We start from the raw sequence: 14,992 nt of genomic DNA, 5'->3' as shown, positions 1-14,992 counted from the left end.
GAAGCAGAGGGAAAAGAGAGAGAGGACAGAGCAAAGGGGAGGGGGTTAAGCAGAGAGAGTGAAGAGGCACCAGACAGATGTTCTGCCAGATATTCCCTCTTATGTTTGAGTGTAGTTTTCAAGTAATCATCCATTTAGCTGCATAAAAAGTCCCAACAAGATGGCTCCCCTCTCTATGTGTAAAAGAACCTGTGCTATTCTTAGTTGGGATACTTTTAACTGTGTTGAAAAGGGGCAAGGAAGAGGCTGAGAGAAGTCGAAGGACAGAAAGTGTTCAAGGATACGTTTGCACTCCATGCAGGTTTGCCCTTTGAAAATGTGCTTGCAAAGCCCCACACTGCATTTAAAAACTGTCCATTTATTGAATTTTCATTTAATTTTTTGACACAAAGGCCCCATTTTCTCTACCCCAATTTTATGAGTAAATGTTTTTAATACAAATGTTATAGCATTTGATGTAGTAATCCAGGAATGATATATGCACACAGCATCCTTTCAAAGTGTGCACACATTTCTCCAGTGGCTAATACCACATGTTGTCTTTTTAAAGACCTTGATTGGGGCTCAGAAGGCAGGACTTTGATCATGGTGGTATAAGTGTTCCTTGGAACATCTCAGCCTCTCTCCTTTCATGTAGGGCAAAATAAGTGGAAAGGAGAGTAAAGCTGGGGATTGGATGGGGTCTCTGGTAATGCAATAGAAAAGAAATTGGGCAGAGTAGGTGTGCATTAGGGTCATTTGCAATCACATTCGATGTTTCTATATTGTGTGTGTGATTAAGTCTTGTTCTGAATAGAAAAAGCATTACATGGGGTACTGTATGTGTGTGTGAATGTGAATACAGATATGCGTGGCTATGTGAATTCATGTTGTGTTGTCTTTCTGAATCCTTACCTGTACAGGGATGCACAACAACTGGTTCCATTCAGGATCTTTACTCATATGAACCACTTTGGTTTTGAGCTGCAAATATCAGGTGATCAAAAATTGATATTAGCAGAATGGCAAAAGGATTGCAATTATCTGTTCTCTCTTATTTCCTCTTCTTTCAAATCTTTCTTTCTCCTAGTTTCTCTCTGCTTATTCCCTCCCTTAAGTACTACTGTCTTATTGTGTGTACCTCGCGTTTCAAACCTTGTCAGTCTCTTCTTTTACCTTCTTCATTCTGACTCTCTCTCTCTCTCTCTCTCATTCTGTCTTGTTACTATGTGTCACTATGACACCCTGTTTTTCTTTTTGTCACCATCATTGTCTCATTTCCGATCTGTGGCCTTGGCGCTGTATCTTTGTTTCTCTTGTGTTCTCTCTCTTTATGCCATCATTTAAACCTCTCCCTTGATCTCTCAAAACAAAGGGGGAAAAATATCAATAATTCATTAAACAGAGATCAAGGAAGAGAGAGGGACAGTGAAATACAGAGGTTGAACAAGGGGTATGATATTAATGGTGGAAAAAAGAGAGATCATAGGGAAAAGACAAAAATAAATCAATAAAGAGAAAGCAAAGAAATAAATATCAAAAGTGCGATACAAAGGCAGATCTGAGAATCTCAAGAAGCTCACTTTGCAGCTGCCCACTGTTTTAACTCAAACCACGACCCATATTTTTGTAGGTGTTATGTGTCTATCTGTCTTGTCAGTTTGTAAGCTCCAAGAAGCAGGGAGTGTCTACTATAGTTGTCTGTAAAGTGCTTTGTACACCTGGTAGCACTATACAACTGAACATAATAAATATAATAAGTGCAACTAAATAAAATAAACTAAATGCATTTACCCAGCTAAAAGCTATATTGAGAAGAACCAGCTGCTTCATTATTATTTAAATAAAAGAGCACAAGAGTGTAACCAGCTATGTAGCATTAAGAATAGAGATGTGTGCAGGGTCGGAGCCAATGGGAAACCCACAGAAATCCACACAAATCTGTGGGGGTGGAGACAAAAAAGTCATTACTATGCAGAGATGAGAAGGGATAGATTAAAAGTTAATGAGGACCGGAGAGGATGGATTGGAAATGAATAGGGACGGGATGGGATGGGGACCAGATTACGTCCCTGTACACACATTGACCTGTAAACTTGACACTAATACCTCAGCTTAAAAAACTAAACTTAGAAAGATGAGCTCACCTTGATGACAATTGATGCATGCGTTCAGAAATGTTGGCAACAAGGGAGACCACTGATAAACTGGTGAGAATATTCCAAACACTATAATGAAAATAAAATGATTTTTTTTTCTACCTTTGTTGTCTGGTGACTTTGTTTTTCTGATCATACTGGCCCAGTATCCGATTCTGCTGCTATCTGTCCTCTTAACTCCGTTTCCAGGGTTTCCTTTCCATTTATTTCTTTACTTTCCGCCTTTCTTCTTCATTTCTTGTCCTACATCCGTAAATAAAAGCTGGGTCCTTCGCAGACTTGACTGTCCAGTGGATCCAGCTTCTGCCTATTTTCTTCATCCATGTGCAGTTTTTCTCCTCTCTTCCTTTTCCCTCATCTCATCTCCTTCCTCACTCTTCCCTCCCCTCCATCCATGTCCAGCATTTCTTCTCTCTCCCTTCCCTCTGCTCCATCCATGTTCAGCAACTCTCCTCTCCCCTGCCCCTCCTCCAGCCATCCATACCCACCCAATGATTCTCTCCTCTCCCCTGCCCCCCTCCAGCCATCCATACCCACCCAGCAATTCTCTTCGCTCACCTGCCCCCCTCCAACCACCAATACCCACCCAGCGATTCTCTTCTCTCCCCTGCCCCCCTCCAGCCATCCATACCCACCCAGTGATTCTCTTCGGTCCCCTGCCCCCCCCTCCAGCCATCCATACCCACCCAACAATTCTCCTCGCTCCCCTGCCTCCATCGCAGCAGCCGCAGTGAAAGCCCGTCTATAGCCTTTCCTTCATTTCCTGTCAGTGTCCCGCCCTCGCGGAAAGAGGAAATGACATCAGAAGAAGGCGGGAGACTGACAGGAACGAAGGGAAGGCTAGAGACGGGCTTTCACTGCGGCTGCTACGATGGAGGTAAGTCAACAATTTAAACCCCTGAGCGGCAGGGAATGAGGTAAGCATGGCTTGTGGCGCCCTCCTGCCATGCTTACCTCACTTACCGCCGGGTTGCGCCGCCCCTGGGAGCCAGCTCTCCTGCCACAACAACCGGCTCTTGCGAGCCGGTGCGAGCCGGCTCCAGCACACCACTGGTGCTGGCTGATGACATTACTTGCTGTTGGTAGTATTTAAAGAAGATTCTGTCTCCCAGCCAGTGCCTTTGCAACAGGTCTCCCAGAGTTATCTAGTGTGTGTTGCAGCCTTGTTCTAGTTTGTCGCCTATTCCTGCCTGTCTCTTGTTCTAGCCCTGCTCCTGCTCTGTTTTCCAGCCCTGTTCCTGCCCTGCTTCAGCCCTTTCTTCCAGTTCTAACCCTGTCTACAAGCTCCAGCCCAGTCTACAGCCTTGCCCAGGTGTCTCGCCCACCACCATTCGGGTTGGCTAGGTAGCATTAACTCATCTGTGACCCAAGGGCTTAGCCCAAGTTGTGACACCATTAGTCCTTCCTACTATTCCAGAACCTGTGGATAGTTGTGTCCATCAACCAGCAGGTGGAGACAGAGAACTGAAAACTGAGCTGAGACATATCTCTCTTGGCATCCAGTCTGGCTCCTCAATATTTACATAGACAAGCAGTAGGGAGAAACTCAGAATAAACACAACAACCTTAAACAACTTGCTAACCCAACACTAACCAGATGAGCAAACATGTGTGGAGCTCTCATCTCTAGATGTGCAGGAAGCACCACGCAAGGTGACAGTCATTATCTGACCCATTACTTCGCACCAACTAAACATCTCAGAAACCTCATTTGGGCCTCTGGAATAGTGGGAAGGACTAATGGAAAGAAACTTATCAGGTAAGACCTAATTTCTCCTTCCATTATGTAGCTTCCCACTATTCCAGAACCTGTGGGATGTTTAAAAACAATCCCTAGAGTGGATGGGATCCTGGCAACCGTCACCCTTAGGACAGAAGCCCCATAACTGGCTTCTGAGCACACCACAACATCCACCCTGTAGTAATTGGCAAAGGTATGCAGTGTCAATATGTCGCCACTTTGCAAATATCTGCCAGAGACAGTAAAGTAGTCTCTACCCAGGATGTTGTTGTACGCCTCGAAGAAAGAGCCCACAAGGCCTTGGGAGCCTGCTTCCCTGCAAGCAAATAAGTTGATGACATCGTCTCCTTCAGCCATTTAGCAAATGTGGGCTTGGAAGCCATGAGGCCAAGTCTCTGCTTACCAAAAAGCACAAACAGTCTCAGATTTGCAAAACTCATTTTAAATATCTAATGAGGACTCTATGCACATCAAGAAGATTCAAGGAAGAAGAATACTAAGCCTCTTTGTCCTCTCTGCGAGAGGATAGAAGTTCCACAGATTGGTTGAGATGAAATGCTGATACCACTTTCAGAAGAAAAGAAGGAATTCCTGCCTTTGAAAAGGGGAGAAAGGGATCCCAACGAGAGCCTGAAGCTCCGAAACCCTATTTGCTGACACAACAGTCACCAAGAATGCTGACTTTAGCTAAGATCCTTCAAGGAGGCCTTCCAAATTGGCTCAAAAGGAATAAATTAAGGTTCCACTCTGGACACAGCATACAAAAGGGAGGTCGCAAGTGACCCACTCCTTGCAAGAATCAAATGATATCTGGGAGAGCCGCAAGAGACATCTTCTGTAGTGAGCCCTTGAAACAGGCCAAAGATGAAACCTAAACTTTTAGAAAACCCAACGCCTATCCTTTCTGAAGACCTGCCTGGAGAAACACTAGGATGTGTAGAATCTGAGCAGAGAAGGGAAAAAGTCCACACTCAGACCAGTCTTTGAACACGCCATGGATGTAGAGCATTTCTGAGCATGAAGAAAGGTAGCAATGACCAAATCAAAATAACCTTTTTGTCTCAATCGAGTCCTTTCAGTGACCAAGCCATAAGACCAAAGCGGCATGGATCCTCCATGAGCACAGACCTTCCTTCAGTAGGCCATGTACCTGCAGAAGACGGAAAGATTCCCATCCAGAAGTTGAATCAGGTCCACATACAATGGCCTCCGCAACCAATCCAGGACTACAAGAATTATTCAACCCCGGTGCAATACGATACTTTTCAACACACGGCCTATCATGGGCCAAGGAGGAAAGACATTCAGTAGATGTGTCTCTGGTGTGGACGCAGTTTGGGGGGCAAGGGGGGCATCGCCCTCCCAAATGAGCTGTCCCTATTACAGGGGTAAGGAAAAAATCCGTTCCCTTCCCTTGCAAGTCCAGCATGCCTCCCATCAACCCCCCTCAATGCAGGTCCAGCATCTCTTCATCACACTCCCCATCCCTCCAGTATGCAAATGCCCAGCAGTTCACTGGCATAGGCAGCTGAATATTTATTTATTTATTTATTTATTACATTTGTACCCCGCGCTTTCCCACACAATGCATGTTCAATGCGGCTTACATAGTAATTCGAAATACAAATTCTAATAGTGAGAGAAATTAAACAGTAGTGAAACATGATAAAGTTGAAGCTTGATAATATATGATTAGGATAAGGGAGGGTAGACAAGATATGATAGTATAGGTTGGGGGAAATGGGGTAAGGAGGAATATAGTAAAGGAGAGATGGAGAGGAGATGGTTGGGATGAGTAGAGGGGGAATGGGGAGGTGGGGTAAGTAAAACCAATGAAGAGGTTGGTATCATAGTCAGAACAGAATTGGGAGTGGTGGTTGATCAGGTTAGGTTGGGACATTAGAGTAGGCTTGCTTAAAGAAATGACCTTACAACATTTTTCTAAAGGGCAAGTAGTCATTAATTAATCGTATAGATCTAGGTAGAGCATTCCAAAGCTGGCTGTCGGAAAAGGAGAAACTGGATGCATAGTAGGTCTTGTATTTAATTCCTCTACAGTTGGGAAGGTGTAGATTGAGATAAGTTCACAAGGAAATAGATCTGTTTCTGGCAGGGAGGTCAATCAAATCAGTCATGTAGTTGGAGGATGCACCGTGTATGATCTTGTGGATCATTGTGTGGACTTTGAAATGTATTCTTTCTTTGATGGAGAGCCAGTGAAGCTTCATTCGAAGAAGTGATGCACTTTCGAATTTTGATTTGCCAAAAACAAGTCTGGCTGCCATGTTTTGGGCAGTCTGGAGTCTCTTCATTATTTGGGTTTTGCATCCTAAGAAAACACTGTTGCAGTAGTCAGCGTGGGTAATAACAGTGGACTGTACCAGGTTCCAGAAAGTGTTGAATGGGAGATATGGCTTCACTCGTTTCAAAATCCACATCATATTAAATATTTTCTTCGTGGTGGATTTGGCGTGGTTATCAAAAGATAGATGATTGTCTATTGTGACTCCAAGGATCTTTAAGCTGTCGGATATGGATAGATTGACATCAGAGGTGTTGAGAGTAGTCGGGAGGTAAGGGGAGTATTGAGAAGAGAGAACCAAGCACAGCATTTTTTCTTTATTTAATTTCATTTTAAAAGCATTAGCCCAAGAGGTTAGAGTGGTCATGGCAATATTGATTTTTTCATAGATTTCAGATAAATTGGATTTGAAGGGGATATATATGGTGACGTCGTCGCATATATGAAGGGATTTAGGCCATGTTTGGTTAGCAGTCTGGCCAAAGGGATCATCATAAGGTTGAAAAGTATGGGGGAGAGTGGAGATCCCTGTGGTACTCCGCATTCAGATGACCATGGAGATGATAGATTTGTAGTTCCTTTAACTTGGTAGGATCTAGAGGTAATGAAGCTATTTATCCAGTTGATAATATTTCCACCGATCCCAAGTTTGTCCAAGAGTTTGGTAAGGATGGAATGGTCAACCATGTCAAAAGCATTGGATAAGTCAAATTATAAAACGATGATGTTGTATCCGTTTGCTATTTCATGTTTGAATTTGGATATTAAGGTTAGAAGAACGGTTTCTGTGCTGTGGGCAGGACAGAAACCTGACTGGGACTCGTGAAGGATGGAGAATTTCTGGATATATTCATTAAGTTGCGAGGTCACTCTGTTTTCCAACAGTTTGGTAATTAGAGGTATAGATGCAATCGGATGGTAATTGGTGATGTCATTCGCAGGTTTCTTTGGATTCTTTGGAATTGGTGTTAGTAATATGTTACCATGCTTGGTGGGGAAAGAGCCGCATTGAAGTAAAAAGTATAAGTGGGAGGTGAGATCAGAGATAAAGTATGAAGGGGCGCTTTTCAGAAGGTAGTTGGGACAGGGGTCAAGGTGGCATTGTGATCTAGAGAGTTTTGATATGGTTGTGATGACTTCTTCAGTGGTAAGAAGGGTAACATTAGTCCAATAACAGTCGACTGGTATTTCATCTGTTCCAGGGTCCAGTATGTCAAGGAAGGTGTCAACAGAGGAGTTATCAATAGAGATTGAATTACGAAGATTAATGATTTTTTTCTCTGAAGTAATTTGCCAATTGATCTGCAGAAGGACGATTTGAAGGTGATGATGTCACTGGATCTGTGTTTAAGAGGTTTTTTATAAGTTGGAATTGTTTCTTTGTGTCTGTGCCAAACATTGAGATTTTTTGAGTATAATACGCTCTTTTAGCAGATTTGATGGCGTATTTGTAGTTTCTTTGAGATTGTTTCCACGTATTAAAGGCAAGGTCATCTCTAGATTTGCTCCATGCTTTTTCCTGTTTCCTGGTTTGTGATTTCATGTTTCTCAGCAAGTCATTGAACCACGGTGAAGGGTTACGCTTACGTGCAAGTTATGGATCGTAGTGGTGCAATTTCATCCAATATCAGTGTGCACCTATTATCCCAATTTGTAAGGAAAAGATCAGAGTTAGACTGAATTGGCCAATTGTTCGCATAAATTTGTTGCCAGAATTTGACATTATCTATCTTTCCTCTGGTAAGGATAGTGGTAGAGACTTGAGACTTAGGTTGACCTTTTTTACGCCATTGCAAGGTGAAGGATGCTTTGTAGTTATCTGACCATGGAGTGGGATACCAATCAATGTCAGATATGATGAAGTTTTGGTCGGAGGAAAATTTGTGAGAAATGATATCAAGAGAATGGCCCTTGATGTGAGTAGGTTGTGGCGGAGGTATGGTGAGCTAACACAATTCAGAGGTATCAAATCAGGATAAACTCATATCACTTGCTTAAATATAGTACTTTGTTATTCATCAAATCACATCGCATTTCATTCTGTCTCTTTTTCTTTTTCTTTAAAGTGACCTCAGCGATGTTCGTTGCCAACCAACGATTGTTTTTTTATGGCAACATTGTCAACATCATAGCGTCTTCATAGGTCAACTATAATAACTATTACACTTTCTCAGAATTTTAGTAAAGTCTTTAGATAGTTAACTTATCTTTTTAAATCCATTTTTCATTCGGACCCAGGGGTGAAAAAGTCCGACATATGTTTCGCCCGAGATCGAGCTGTCTCAAGGACAATCCCCTACAACATAAGAGAACTTCATTAATATGTTTAGTTACTTGCTTATAGCCCAATGAAACTTTAGTCGGAAATAAGCAAGGAAGCTTCATCAACGAAACTCACCCTGAAGGTTTTTAGCGCCAGCTCAGCTAAATTTTCTATCTGCCAATATGGCGCCGGCATTTTTCTTAATGCTTTAAATATCCTCAAACTGATGACGTATCTAGTCCCTCCCCTCTCAGATCTTATTGGATGTAAACTATATCAATGAAGCCCATTCGAGCTCCGCATTGAGACCCATAGGGGCTACTGTATTTAAAGAGAAAATGTACCATTGTTCTCAAAAATTTAGAAGCTTACAAATTGAACCACCCTCTTTGCGTATCTCAATCTGTTCAATTACCCTCCACTTTAAATCATCAACCTGGTGTTCCTTCTGTAACCAATGTTCAACAAGAGGAGCTTGCAGATTCTGAGTATTTATACGGAATTTATGCTCTGTAAGGTATGGTGAGGTCACATACGTAAAGAAGATCCATGCATTCTTGGGTATGGGCAGACTTGGGATCCTCTAGATGAAGGTTTATATCGCCTAAAATAATTACATTGGGGTTGTTGATGCATAAATTAGATATGAAGTCCATGAAGGTAGATTGGTTATGGTTCCAGTTGTATGGGGTCTGTAAAATAGAATGCAAGTTAGAAAATCACATAAAGTAGGGCTGAATAGTTTAAATGAGGTGATTTCTAGTTGTGGAGTGATGCAATCTGAAATGGTTTCGAGTAAAAAACTTGATCTATAGATTAATGCTATACCTCCACCAATTTTATCCTTTCTGGGCCAATGCACAATTTTGTAGCCAGGAGGGCAGAGTTCAAGTAAGATGGGGTCTATAGAATTACGGATCCATGTTTCGGTGATGAAGAGCAAGTCAAGATTGTCAGATTTAATCCAGTCATTTATGATTTCGGTTTTATTGGCTGTTGATCTGGCATTAATATAACCTATATGTATAGGTAAGTAGGGGTAAATAGTATTTGATGATGGAGGAATATTTATGATTTGTCTTGTTTTTAGAGCTTTAGTTTTAATTATTTTAGACTTTTTTAATGTTAAAGGGTTTGTTGAATTTTCTTCTTCTAATGTAGCCAAATAAAGCTGGGATGGATTTCTGTGGATGATATTGGTTCTTGAAGATATGATTGGTTTGTTGAATCTTTTATAATGGTGATGAACTGGTATGAAGTTCATATCCGGAGGGAGGGCTTTTGAGGTTGAGAGGATAAGAGCAAGTGAGTGGATAGCAATAAGAGTATTTAGGAAGAACATTTTGGCAGTTATAATAAGGAATACAGTGGGGAATTGGTAAGGCTATTAAGAGTTATAATCAACTCTATAGAACATTAGCTAATGAGCTTAAATTAAAGGGTCGAGAGCACAGATAGCTGCAGAGAAATTCACTACAATAATAGGAATACAGGATTGATTAGTGAGACAATTAGAGAATATTGTCAGCTTAGGGGTTTTAGGTAGGAGAGGCAACTAATGTTAATTGAATAGTTAAGATTATAACAGCAAAGAAAATATTGCCTGCTAATTTTTAGCTGTATGCATTCAGCAGTATAAGAAATGCAATAAATTGACTGGCTGGTAATTACGTTAACTAGATGTAGTTGTCCGCAGTTAAAGCAATTGACAATGATTGATGATCAAATAACCTTAATAGAGCAGGGTAGAACAATTGTGAGAATTGCAAATCAAATAGTTATCAGCAGTATAGGATGAATCAGTCGTTATTATATCAGGGCGAATTAGTTTTCAGTTATGTATAACTAAACAGAAAACAGCAATGCAAAGGTAAATTAGTTATGTAGGAATCAATTGACATTAATGCAGGGCAAAAGCTAGGGTGATTAGATTATCATTAATGCTGGACAATCAGTTGAACAGCAATTTAGGCAACACAATTAAATTATTGTCAGCAATGTTGTGAAATAGAGTAATTGGACTGCAAGAAATTAGATCAATTAAATGCAATAGTATGTAGTTAAAGCAAATAACAATTTTAGATATGCAAAATCAAATAGTATTTAAGTTCAACTTCAAGAAGATTGTCTAGAAATTGTGACAGCTAAGAGCAGTTGTCTGCAATTAGATCAAATAAAGGTTATGGATATAAACAATCAGTAATTCAATATTTAAGATTAGGTTTCAGATGAATACAGAGCTAAATAAGACCAAGCTAGTAAATCCGATGAGAAGGCAGCACTGGTAATAATGGTTTAAGTGCAAGTGATACAGTACTAAGAAATTGAACCGTTCACTGAAACCATACCAATGAGCCTTCCTGCAATATCAGTATGACCTTTGAGACAGAAAAAGTTTAACTCGTCATCTCGACAGCTGTGTCCTGGTCCTGCAGTAACGTTCTCGATGTTTAGATCAGCAATCCAATAATCAGATGATCTATCGGTTGATTGATCGGTAGGTCTCTAATGGCTGGTCTGGTTGGCTGCGATGGTTGATATCTTGTGGCGAGACGTGGGCCCAGGTCGGTAAGTAAAGGCCTCTGCAAACGAAAGGGACCTTAGCCCGCTTGGTTCCGGTCTCCGTTTACTCCCTTGGAATTGATCTCTCATCGGCTGTGTACCCGGTCTTGCTGTGAAACTCTCAGTCGATTCGTCGGTCAAACGGTCGGCAGATCCACGTAAGCCGGTCTGGTCGGCTTCGACGGTTACCACCACGTGGCAAATGGGAGTCTCAGTTGGCATGCAAAGGCCCAGCAAATAAGAGGGATCGTGGTCTTCCTAATGACAGCCCTTTCGGTTCGACCACTGTGGCAAACAGTGACTGTGTGAGCCTGTGAAATGTGTTAGCAAAGTTTGCAGCTTGGTATATTGCAGGGACATGTGTTATGCTCTTCTTTTTGAGCTTGTATTGGGAGCTTGCTTTTCACTAATTTGTGTTTTAAATTAGGTAGCTGTCAGAAGGCCAGCATTGGTGGGCCTAGGAATATCTCTTTCAATAATTCATCCTCCTGGAGTAGTGGCTGTAGATCTTTTATGATTTTTCTAGCTCTGGATTGTATGTCACTACAAGGGGGATTCTTTCTGTGGCTTTCTTTTCCTTGTACTACAATAGATTTTTTTCTGGGTACCTTAAGGGAAGAGGCAATATTCTTGGAGATTATTTTGCAGTTGTAGCTTTTTGTTTGAAGGATTCAGTCAGGATTTTGAGGTGTTTATTTCTGGTCAGAGCAGATACGATTATATCGTGTGGCTTGGCTGTGTATAATGGATTTTTCTGTATGTGAAGGGCAGAAGCTGGAGTTGTGGAGATAGCTGCATCTGTCCATAGGTTTACTGTATATAAATGTTTGTATATAGTCATTGCTGATGGAAACTGTGGTGTCTAGAAAACTGACTTTTTCTGGAGAGTAGTTGATTTTGAATTTGATTGTAGAATGGTATGTATTAAAAGAACTGTAAAATTGTTTTGAGAGAATCTTCTCCCTCAGTCCAAACCATAAAAATGTCATCAATATATCGGCAGTATTTTAGGGGTTTAGTCTGATATATATTCAAGAATATCTCTTCCTGTTCTGCTATGAAAGGTTTGCATATTGTGGTGGACTTTGGACTCGACACGTGTTTCGGCCGCTCTGGCCTGCCTCAGGAGTCCCTAAAACAATACATAACAGATACATGGTATAAAAAACTATAAAAAGTAAATAATAATAAGTACTAGGGAAAGAGGGAGTGTTGGCTAAAGAAGAAGGGAGGTAAGAAGAGAGAAAGAGCAGGGTGTTAGAGAGGAAGAAAGAGAGAGAAGGCTGCAGTAGTGAGGGGAAGGGAAGAGTGACAGTGTGCGCTCCCCTTGCTAATTTATGGAGCTGTGAGTAAGGGACGCCATGAGATCATCTTCCCTGGCTCATGATAATCTTCACTGTCTAATAAATAGGTACCTCTTGGTCTATTTCTTAAGATAACCTTAACAAATATGTATGAGCCTTCTAGCTTCCTATCCTGTAGGTCTTTTAGGGCAATGACCCCTTCCAACGGCAAGGTAGTCTTCCTAGTCACCGCCGTAACAAGGGAGTCCACCCTGGGAAGCTGCAATTTATCTTTCTTCTCCAGAACCAAAGGTGAGCAATGGTTCTTCCCACTCTCAGTCTCACGTCCGGTGAGACCCATTTTGCTGTAATCAGGTCCTGAATGTCTGGATGCTTCGGGAAGGCCTTAGAAGGACCTCTAAGCCCACTCGTGACTGACGAAGATGAAACTCCTGATGCTGAAGTGGAAGGCTCTTCAGTGGAAAGCACTGCCGATGCCTCAGAAATAAGAGTACTGAGCTCCTTTTTATGAAACAACCTCAGTAATTATGGGTCATCCACCTCCTCAGGAGAGAGCTCCACCTCCTCCTTCAATGATGGTTCCTCTGAATAGACTAAGGCCACATCAGATAAGGAAAGAGAAGCAGAGACAGACCTTCAAGAATGGACAGATGAGGCTAAATGAGATCTCTTAGGAGCCAGAAGGGCAGCGAGGTGAGAAACTGAAGCACCTTGCAGCAACTCTGACTGTCGCTGCTTCAGTAAATAGGCCTGATGTAAGACAAAAATATAAACTACGGAAAAAACAAAGATCCTGATGCAGCTGAATGCTCTTTTGGGTCCCGAGGTTGTACAATTGTGGCTATGCTCCATGCATGATCAGACAGAGACTGCTCTTCACTGCCAATTGGTTCTGATAAAATGGCACCCATTCCTGCACTCTCCTGCATCAAACTGTGCACTGGCCCTGCCGGGGACTTTGGACTGTCCGGCAGGGCCAGTGCACAGTTTGATGCAGGAGAGTGCTGCACCAAATCCAAAGAAGTGCTGCCGCTGATTATTTCCCCTATGTCCCGCAGGATTTCTGGAATGTATGCACTGCAACATCCCAATGCCAGTCGGTGGATCCCATAGTGGGAAAAACACTCTGCAGGAGTCGCCACTCACAATGCAGTCCCAAGTGGTAAGTCAGGATCCCTCCCCTGCACAAAGTAGAACTTGCAGCCCTCCAAGTGGTTCTGAGTCAAACCTTAGCTGCTCCCTCCAAGCTCAGTCACCACAAATCTTACCCCAGAAGAGAAAGAATCAGGACGGATATTCTTGCCCACATTCACCGTTAAACCTCTTTCCTTCTTTTTTTTTTTAAGGTTGTTGTCCTGGGAAAGGAAAGTTTGACAGGAAACAGAGGAGAGGTGAAGGAAAGGAATAATTAAATTTGCAGGGGACCAGAGACAGGGATCTAAAGACCTCCAGATATGACTCTGCAGACTCAAACCACCCACAAAGCTCAACTGGGGACCTGTTGACCAACTGGACTAGGAGCAAATCATTCAGAACCAGAGACAGAAAAGCATGTCTATCCACCTACTGGAAATAGGAGCTGGACTGGATGCCAAGAGAGATATGTCTCAGCTCAGTTTCAGTTCTCTATCTCCACCTGCTAGTTGATGGACATGACTATCCCACAGGTTCTGGGATAGTGGGAAGCTACATAACGGAAGCAACATTTCAAGTTGAGGTATGAATAGGTTGAACAGGTCATATTCTCAATCTTGTACTCTCTCATGGACTCCAGTCATCAAAAACTGAAGTAATATCACTTATAAACTTGTTAAAAAGAAGTGTGGAACAATGCAATAAACAGACTGCGAACACTGACACCAAATCAAGCTATAGTTGAGGTGCAGCCAATTTCCGAACCACCAACAAAACATCCAAAAATAAGAAGACTTGGAGGCAGATTTTTTTTCTTTCTGAGACTTGAAATTCAAGAGCCAGGAAATGGCTTCTGTGATCAAAGTGTATACATACATATTGAGCTTGGAGAAAGAATTCTGCTTGTCTCTTACCACCTTTTAGCAACAAAGGTCCCATGCGTGGCCACAACTGACACAGGTTGTTTGCTCCCTGCTTGGAACTCCTGCCACCAGCATATCACCAAAACGTTCTATTTCAGTTACAGGACTAACAATCGAGGAATGTAAAATGGAACTGAACTCTGGCTGTGTAGATGGTTTATTATTTTTTCCATAGTTTGAAATGATTGTTTTCTCACAGTCCATGTTAATAAATAAACATGTTTTTCTTGCATATTTAACAAAGTTATGCCTATTGTTTTATGCTAAATTTTAACAAGTTATAGGATGCATTTTATATTTTGCTTGAATTTACAAGATCTTTTAAATGTAGGTTGGGTACGGGGGTGGGAAAGAATACTGTGGGGATGGTAAGGAGACAGTACCAATATGATGGGGATGGTGTGGGGACAGAAAAGAATTGACTAGGGTTGGTGAGAGGACGGTATCAATGCGAGGGGGATAGGGTGGGACGATATAGAATTGCTGGGGATGGGTGGGGATGAGAACCAGATTATGTCCCTGTGCACACCTCTAATCCACAAGAGAGTCCCCAGAATACTCAGTAAGATTTCCCTTTGCCTCCTAAGGGTGCAGGACTGCATGTCCAGATGAACCCTCATGAAGT

At 42.0% G+C, this 14,992-nt stretch overlaps 1 protein-coding gene across 1 annotated transcript in view; it reads right to left on the bottom strand.

The window, feature by feature from the left end:
- Positions 1-14,992, bottom strand: part of FER1L5 (fer-1 like family member 5) — a 382,389-nt gene that overhangs the window by 309,559 nt on the left and 57,838 nt on the right. Inside the window, 1 exon segment of the mRNA XM_030202486.1 lies at positions 895-963. Within this exon segment, the coding sequence (XP_030058346.1) occupies positions 895-963 (69 nt within the window).

Source organism: Microcaecilia unicolor, chromosome 4 (assembly GCF_901765095.1).
Source record: "Microcaecilia unicolor chromosome 4, aMicUni1.1, whole genome shotgun sequence".
NCBI lineage: Eukaryota > Metazoa > Chordata > Amphibia > Gymnophiona > Siphonopidae > Microcaecilia > Microcaecilia unicolor.
The sequence above is the reverse complement of the archived record's forward strand: the minus strand, read 5'-3'. Positions and strand labels throughout refer to the sequence as shown.